Genomic DNA, 8,888 nt, shown 5'->3' with positions numbered 1-8,888 from the left:
TTTCTTCAACATGTGTGATTTCAAGCAGTGTTACGGGATCAGTATGAGGTCAGAGTAGCTCAAAAGAACGGGAACTGCATAACTACTTCAACATAGTCTAGGAATACCGAAAATACTTGGCATATTCAACTCTACAGTATGTTTACAGTCAGCAGCACCAAGGGAGGAATGCAGGAAGGAACTTGTAAGTTGTAGGATTTTTTATTTGAGCACTGGTTAAGACTAGAGGGATAACTTACATTTGGTCTGAAACTGAAAAAAAAAATAAAAAATAAAATCCTGGTTTTAAAAATGTAAGCCTGGTTAAGGTGCTCAGATAAACCAGGTTGTTTGCTTTAGGAGCTCTGGTGTGGGAGCAGAAGCTGACGAGCTTCAGATGCAGACTGCCATTTCTCCAGCTCCACCCTCAACTCCACAGAGTTCCCTGTGAGGACGTCCGTCTCAGATTTCTTCCGTCCATCTTCTTTGCCTACTGAGAAAAACATCAACCAACATTCAGCATTTTAAGAGTGAAAACATTTTTTTTCCCTTTACATTGGACACTGAATACTTCCCTCAATAACATTCCCTACAAGATATAACATAAACATACTTTGCAGGTCAGCACATTGTGGACATAAGTTATTCTAGAGTATGTATTTATGTCAAAACCATTAGAAAACTAAAATGGCACACAGCAGAGCAGAACCTCTAACGTGGTCCACCCAGTCCCCTTTAAATAAACTCCATATAATGATCTATGTCAAACTGTAAAACCCTGTATTTTTCTAAATTTGAAACCATATGCTTAACCAGAATTCAAGCTCACCACATCAGCATCAAATGGTACTCACTCACAGCCACTTAAACATTCAGTTTAGGTGAGTAATCCTTGCACTCAGTTGGAAACGTTATTTGATTCTGTGATCCAGACAATTAAATGAACCTTCTGAGGCTGTGGTGTTCCTCTGCCCAGTCCTACTGCCTCCTCTGCACTTTGATCGCTTGTCCTCCTTCTTCTTGTCCTCTTTGATTTTCTTTCTCAGATCCTACAGGTGAGTGATAAAAACATGTGCAAACTTTGTAAATTTGACAGTTTAAAGTCCGATGGGCTGTCCTTGCTGTTTCTTTTATGCTTCCCAAGTTTTCAAGTTTCCCAAGCCAACAACTCCAGTGAATTGGACCAGGTAAAAAGTAATGACAAAGGGAGCTGGATCTTTATGCCTCCGTTCGGTTACGGGAGCTGTTTAAAAGAATAGTCGGCAGGAGGGGGCCAGGTATTGGAATTTGGGCACAAGTACAGCTCCCTTTTCATACCTTCATACCTTCATACCAAAGAGCTGTGGGAGAGAAAAGGATTGTTTCCAAATATAACATTAACAAATACTGATGATACCGTTGAGCAGAGCGCTGGCTTGTAAACACCTGTTCAGCATATTATTGTACCTTGTCAAGTGTTTGCGTAGCTTCCACCTCAGACTCCACACGCAGGCTACCAAGGCCACAGAGAACATCGACCTTTTCGCCTCCTTTGACGAGGCTTTGCAGAGGTACATGGACTGAGCCAAGGAGCCTTCTGACGGGTGTGTCCTGGACCAGCTCGGGTACGGATTTCTTCTTTTTGTCTTTAGACTTGTCTTTGGTGGAACCAGATTTGATTGCAGACTGAGGAAGATACCAAAGACATGGAATGACTGACAGTTAACATGTGGTCCAGTTTTATCTTCCAAAACAGACATTAAAACTCCTTTAATGATATAAACATTGGTTAGTAATGGCATAACAAGCACAAACCTGTAAGAAAGGATAACCTTACACATCCGTTAATTCATCTGTGCCGCCTGACTAATGGAACGGGTGTGTACAGTTTCTGTTCCAGTGGGAATTAAAGGATAAGCTCACCTCTTTCCTGCCTTTCTTTTCTTTAGCAGTCTGGCTGGATTTGACGTCTTCGGAAACTGCAGGCCATGCCAGGACCTAAAACGTCAAGTGCCAGAATATGAGCCCTCGCACATTTAGCCAATGAAATGTTGCCCCCTCAAACCTTATTTTTGGTACCTTTTCCTCCTCTATCCTCAGGTAAAATCCTTGATTGAGGAATCTCTTTAAGCCTCTGAGATCACTGATGTTGTAGGTTCGTGTGTCGCTGAAGTCCATGCACTCCGACCATGACAGCTTTGAAGTGCTGTGTCTTGATACTGAAGAAAAGGGAATGACAGAAATCCACAGGTGAAAGTTTAGCACACAGTGAATACTGCAGTGTTGTGAAAAGTACCTCAAAGTCATGCTTGAGTAAGACAAAAGATATCGGACTAAAATATTACTTTACTAAAAGTCACAGTCACTAATTAAAATAATACTTGAGCAAATGTCTAAATGTATCTGATATTAAATTCACTCCAGTATGAGAAGTAATAGTTTGGGCAGCTGTGGCTCAGAGGTAGAGCCAGCGACTTCTTATTGGAAGGTTGCTGGTTCATTTCCCCTGGTCTACATGATGATGTGTTGATGTATGTATGAATTATTGAAAGTTGCTTTGGACAAAGTCGTCTGCTTAAAAGCCCTTTAATATATACATATATTTATATGTTGACCGATTATCGGATCCGATGTTCAGCATTTTTCTAATTATTGGAATCAGTGTTTTCTTTAATCCGATTGCCGGTGTGATAGCTTCATTTAGAAATGTTCTCCTTCAGCTCTGGTGCAACATGCAAAGTCATTCATAACTCGAGTAACAAAACAGTATTTGCTTCCAACACGTAGTGGAGTGGAAGTATAAGTAGCAGAAAACGGAAATGCTCAAAGTACAAATACCTCAAAACTGTGCTCAGTTGTACAAATATACAGAAACAAGCCCGGCTTTCAGCAAGTCAGGGGCACACAGTGGATGAGAAGCATTGATACAAACAAACCATAGATTGAGGGGCAACTGTTAGTTATCAGTCCAATCATCTAGTTTCAGGATGTGTGCAACCCTCCACTGGCAGCTCTGACTGTGCTCCTGTGTAAATTCCAGAGAAACTGATTGTCAGATTCTATACGTTACTAAGGTAAATATACCAACATACCAGATGCCAGACGCCTTAATACCACTGCACTGACAGTCATGCACAGGCAGTTTATTAATGTTTGCATCTCCCTGAATAAACAACCTCCTCAGCTCTATTAGTGTTGGTGCATGTTGCGCAGTGTTGCACGGTCCTGTAGCCCTGAAACCTGTGCAGGTGATGGAAGTGGGATTACCGTGGGCAGTGTCATGGCAGCTCCCCTCCGTATACTCCTTCTGGTCACGTGTGTCTGTTTTGGACGTTTCTTTTTCACAGGTTTTGCTCGATGGTAGGTCAGCATCACTGGAGCAGCCCTCTTTCACATGTGCCGTGGCTGCTGCCTCACATTCAGGCTCACTGTCGAATTTCTGTAAGTAGCACCGCAAAAAAATGTAAAAAGTGCAGATCTGAAAGATAGCGAGAGTCAGATGTTCTTTTATGATAACCTTACAAAAACTTGAACTAGGTTTTCTTTTTTAGAAACGAGTCTGGATGAGGAGATGTTTGATTTTGACCACGTTTTAACCATTTCTGGATTTTGGTGATCTGCTCTTTATGAACGAACCAGACAAGTGCCTAAAGAACTTGGACACTGGCTATAATTGCTAAACTGCGATCCCTGTATGGCCGCAGACTTTCATATTTCACATATTTTCTCGCAGATAAATTTCTCCTGTGTCTGATACCTCCTGTTTTACAAGATTGTGGGAATAGTACTCTCAGTAGATTTTCTCGTTCTTTAAACGCCTCTGAAATTGCTTTCTAAGATTATTCTGCTTTTATGCATCATTATTGTTTTGTTCTGTTTATTTCCCCCTGATCTTGTATTGCATTTTAGCGGATGTCACAATGTTTACGCTTCCCCCTTGGCCAGGTTTACTCATGAAAAGGAGATTTTAGTCTCAGTGATCTATATTAAAAACAAGGCACATGTAAAACGTGTGTATATTAGGCTAAAAGACTCTTTCGTGCATTGAACAATTACAAGGTATTTAATAACCCTCCGCCATGAAAGATTACAGGTGTTCTTAAAAGGAAAAGATGATCTGATGTTTGTTTTCATTTGTAATTTGATTTTTTTTTACTTGTTCACTTAAAGGAAAAACCTTTTCAAAGTTATCTTTTAGATTCAGCACTTGAGAATGATTTACTCTTTTAGCGTTGACAGAGATTAAACTGAAAGCTGTCAATAAGTTACCAGATTAGATGTCAGAGATGTAAAGAAGTGAGAAGTGAGGGAAGGATACATCACTAGGTTAACAGGTGTCTGGTGACTGAGGAACTCGTATGTGATGAAATATCTGTAGGTGACGACAGGAAAGTCTGGAGTGCTGTTGCCCGCTCTCATCATCGGGTCTGGGATTCCCCTCATCCTGCCAACCCTCACTGACACTGAAGCCTGGTCCACTATCAGATCTGTACGAAAGGAAGACGGTTCTGAATTACAAACTTTAATCACCCTCTAGATATGGAGGAAATGACAGAGCTGCATACTTAGGAATGACTCAGATGACTCAGATATACTAACTGACAGCTGTTGATAGTCTCACCACTCATCTTGGCCAAGCCCCTAAAACACTGTCTTTCCTCAGGGGAGATCCATGAACCGTCCAGGTAGGAGAGCTGTGGGAGACTGTCCAGGGTGAAGCCCGGGTAGCAGGATGCAAGAGTGAAGGGGTTTCCCTCCAGCACCAGCGTCCTGAGGTGGGGGAGCGTCCTCAAGGCGTTCATCAGAACCTGCTGGTCCTGAAACTCACAGTCACTCAGGTCCAGACACACGAGCTGTGGCCTGAAGTCAGAAACACACCATTTTTGATTTTTTTTTTATTCAAAACGATTCTTGTAAAACAAATTACATTGCAAAACACATAACGCTGATTTGGAGTCAGTGAATCATCCAAATAGCACTCCAGCAACTTATTAAATCAAGATACTGAAACGTCCTGACTTTCTGCCTCCTAATGTGAAGGTGAAGCTCCAAAAGTGCTCCAACATTTCCTATAATCCAGCTCCTCCGTCTGACTCCATCCTTCCTAAATGCTCACCAAGTTCAAACAACTCAACACAACTGTTATTTCAGGTTGTCCGTCTGTCCCTACGTCATTCAGTCCGTCATATTCTTGTCGTTGTGATCTCAAGAACGCCTCGAAGAATTGTCCTCTAATTTAGCACAAACATCCATTTTGGCTCAAGGATAAATGCCAAAGTTCACCGTCACTGTCACCTCACGAGGCACACTTTCAATAATTATGACCAAATGTTAACATATCAGATAGTATAAAGGTTAAGACAGTCACCCTGCAACACAGCACCCACTTCATCCACAGAGTTCTGTTAAACCCCTCAATTGATTTGGATGTTTGAATTTTGTGTTGTTTCATTTGTTCCACTGGTCACAGGATTCAGCAATTCTGATGGAAAAAAAACCCAAAAAATATCCAAAGCTCCTCCACAGGATGTGAGCTCATCATGATGTGTTACAACTGATGGATTTGGATAACTACGCTTCTTTTTAACCGCTGATTAAGAAGGAAGTAATTTTTCCCAGTGACTTACTAGTGTGATAACAAAAACGATAATGTGAGATATAGTAAGCTGATCTCGTGGCAGTGTTTCTAAGTATTTGCCTCCTGAAGTTTATCAGGAAATGCAATTTATTCCATCCACACTAAAATAACCAATACGTCTAAATTTAGTAGATTTGATTCTGTTTGGTTGGACCAGCACATTTTCTACCTAACGGAGCCAAAGGCAGACACGCTGTCATTAATTACATGATGAAAAAAACGTACCACGAAACACCAAAAACAACACGTCGACTAGAGTCTTTGGTTTGATCCGGCTTTGGTTAACCCTTGTAGAACCCAGCCCACTTCCTGTCTGCGTTTGTGTGTGTGTGTGTGTGCATGTTTGTGGGTATTTGTGTGAGCTAACCAATGTCTTCCTGTAAGATTAGAGATGTCTTCATGGGAACCCAGACTGCTTGAGCCAAGGCTGAGGTAGCGTAGGTGAGGAGGAGGCTGGCTGGTGAGTCTGTTTAGATCAGACAGCCGGTTGGCACGTAGCTCCAAAACCTTTCAAAGAAAGATACGTAGACCATAACAGTTAATCATCACCACATCTGTCACACAGTCAGAGCTGTCGGGTCATATGTTGACTTCTGGTGATGTCACAGCAGGAGCTTAATCTTTGATGTGACGGAAGGAAAAGAAACAATTTTCTATGCATCATTCAATTGTTAATCACCCTATAATCAAACTTTTGCGTAGATAACTGGCAAAATTTCACAATCCTGATAAGCTGAAGAGCTCGGTGGTGCAGGGCTGACTCACCTTCAAAGTGCGGGGAAGGTTTTCTACAGGGATTTCAGAGATTTTGTTAGCACTCAGCACCAACTCCTCCAGCTTTGAGAATTTCAACAGGCCGCTGTCGATGACCGACACCTGAGCACACATGCACACTCTTCACAATCATGCAAAAGCATTTTAAACTTTAACTGACTTTGTTCTTTGTGCTTTAAACAAGGTCAGCTGCAGGGCTGCAAAAAGGAAATTGAAAATGTGATTCTGAACTTGGGGGGGGGTGATATAACATTAACATTATATCAAATGCCATATTGTAGCGTAGTTGTGCAGTGGAAAGGTTCAAACACACCAGCTTTATTTTGTTCTATTGTGTCTCCACCATTCCTCCAAATAATCACTGAGATACCAAACTGTGAGTGTTGTGGGTTTGGTATGGCACCCACAAATAAGAAGTCATGAGTAGTCTCTTGTTTTACTGATCTAATAATAGACCGTTTTAAAGCTGGAAGGCTTGAAGTGCTGATTTCGAGCCTGCCATAATGTTTTGGGGGCCATTACATCAAATCATGGATTTAGGGCAGCTAAAGGAATGTCAGTGATTGCATATAATATGTAGTAGTAAATGTAATAATATGCTTTGCTGTTTTTATTTCTGTGCAAAACAAATCATCTTGTTGTTTTATCAAATCCAGTCAAAAGGCTTAGAGTCTGGTCAGGTGAGAGACGGTGAGTGGCTTGAATCATGTTTTCAAAAACAACATTTGGGTGCACAGAAACTGTCATGACCATTACACTTACATCTTTGTCCACAATACGAAGTGTAGTAAAGTAATTGTAAATGAAGGCGGCGTGCAGGCGCTCAGGTGCGAGCACGGCCAGCTGTCTCAGGGCCGGAGCTTGAGGGCTCCATGATTCATCGTACGTCCAGGGAGAGTGAGGGCAGCTCAGCAGATCCAGGAGGGCGTCTGTGTCCTCCGTCTCTGCTGCCTCTGTTCCGTCTTTTTCCTTCCTCTGAGAACATAATCACCGTGTTTGTTGGTATCTTCCACAAAAAAAGCATGCCACTGTATGCAATGTTCAGAAAATAGACCTGATTGTATCTTAACATAATCTAGAAAGCACTGCAATCAAGTTACAACTGACAACAAAAAAAAAATAAGCAAAACTCACCCAGCTGCCATTTCCACAAGGAAAGTCATTCAGACAGAGGCGGCGAATCTGCTTCTCGATCTCAGCAGAAAGTGTTTTTGAGCTCATGCCCGCCAACATTAGTCACTGCATGACACTTATAACACACAGGAGAAAGTAGCTACAGCACCCATGTGCGGTCAGTCTGTCACTGGTCAGTCTTTCAGGGGAAAAGGACCTCTTTTGTTCACTGTTTACACCTTTTGGTTGTCGGTTGCCTGGCAACAGCTGGGGCTCACTCCAGGACCAGCACTGCATCAAGTCAGGAGCTCTGTGTCTCTGTAGGTGAAACACTGCATCCATTCAGCTCACCTGCGTTTGTCTGTTACGAAAAATAGCCCTTTTTCCACAACTGCGCCCATCTAAGTGGCCCTCACCTCGCTGGGATCCGCTCACACTACAACTTTGACCTTCCCCCCTGTTGGAATCTATTTTTAGTAATACTTTTATAATGTTTGCCATGTTCAAGGCGTGGGACCAAGTCATCGTTCTGAAAATCATTAGACTCATGATCCGGATCTCAAGTTCCAGGTTTGAAACTTTAAGTTTTGTGTCCTAAATAAGTCTTAATCCACTCTTCATCATACACACTGCCTGGCAAAAAAAAAAAAAAAAAAAAGGGTCCTTGCCCTTCATCAAGCACAGCAAACAACCAGGAGATTGCTGAAACTTCTAAAACTGGATTAATGCATCATTATTAAAAACTGGAAGGAACGAGGAAGAAATGCAGTCAATCGGTGAAATCCAGTTGTAAAAAATCAATAGTAGAACTCATGGCCATGTTTATTAGTGATATTAGAAGCTTTACCACACCACAATGTGTAGAGAACTCAAGGGACTCGGACTAAACAGCTCTGTAGACTTAAAAAAAAAAAGAAAAAAAAGAAACACCCTCAGTGAAGCTAATCAAGATCACCAAAATTTCCTTCTTACACGAGTAGTCATTACTTGAAATCCGGCCACAGATGGTGGCGGCTTCCCTTCACATCAGCCCTCTCTCCATTGTCTAGGACTGCGATATCAGAGAAAGGACTCCTGTTCGTGGAAATCCCTTATCAAATAGAGAATAATTAAAACGTATGCGTCATGGTAAACATGTCGGTTTCATCACTATGACTCAGTGGGTCAAACTGGAACGTCGGTAATGTTGTCCTAGATCCGTGGAAACAGAAATGCAGATTGTGGAAGAAGAAAACAAAAAAAAAAAAACAAAAAAAAACTTGTGAGATATTCCACAAACAATAGAGTTATGATTGGATGAGTACATGGATGAGGCCAGGCTGCAGCCATTCATCTGTGCTGTGCAATGCCCTGCAAGATTGCCCATTTCCTTCTGACTCGAGTTATCAACATTTGAAGCGTCTGC

The 8,888-nt window shown here is 41.8% G+C and overlaps 1 protein-coding gene across 2 annotated transcripts; it reads right to left on the bottom strand.

Moving 5' to 3' along the window:
- Positions 1–182: 182 nt before the first annotated feature.
- On the bottom strand, positions 183–7,759 carry LOC119019561 (leucine-rich repeat-containing protein 43-like). Of its 2 annotated transcripts, none has more exons than XM_037098297.1 (12): positions 7,505–7,759; positions 7,133–7,345; positions 6,362–6,472; positions 5,964–6,103; positions 4,580–4,818; positions 4,282–4,445; positions 3,226–3,397; positions 2,038–2,177; positions 1,882–1,956; positions 1,426–1,644; positions 926–1,028; positions 183–472 (listed from the first exon to the last, which is right to left on the bottom strand). In XM_037098297.1, exons 1-12 carry the CDS (start codon positions 7,601–7,603, stop codon positions 336–338), a joined length of 1,812 nt encoding a protein of 603 aa, XP_036954192.1. In that variant the 5' UTR covers positions 7,604–7,759; the 3' UTR covers positions 183–335. The 2 variants fall into 2 exon arrangements, with proteins under 2 accessions (XP_036954192.1, XP_036954193.1); XM_037098298.1 differs by having other exon boundaries at positions 183–469.
- Positions 7,760–8,888: the final 1,129 nt, after the last annotated feature.

Source organism: Acanthopagrus latus, chromosome 5 (genome assembly GCF_904848185.1).
Source record: "Acanthopagrus latus isolate v.2019 chromosome 5, fAcaLat1.1, whole genome shotgun sequence".
Lineage (NCBI taxonomy): Eukaryota > Metazoa > Chordata > Actinopteri > Spariformes > Sparidae > Acanthopagrus > Acanthopagrus latus.
The sequence above is the reverse complement of the archived record's forward strand: the minus strand, read 5'-3'. Positions and strand labels throughout refer to the sequence as shown.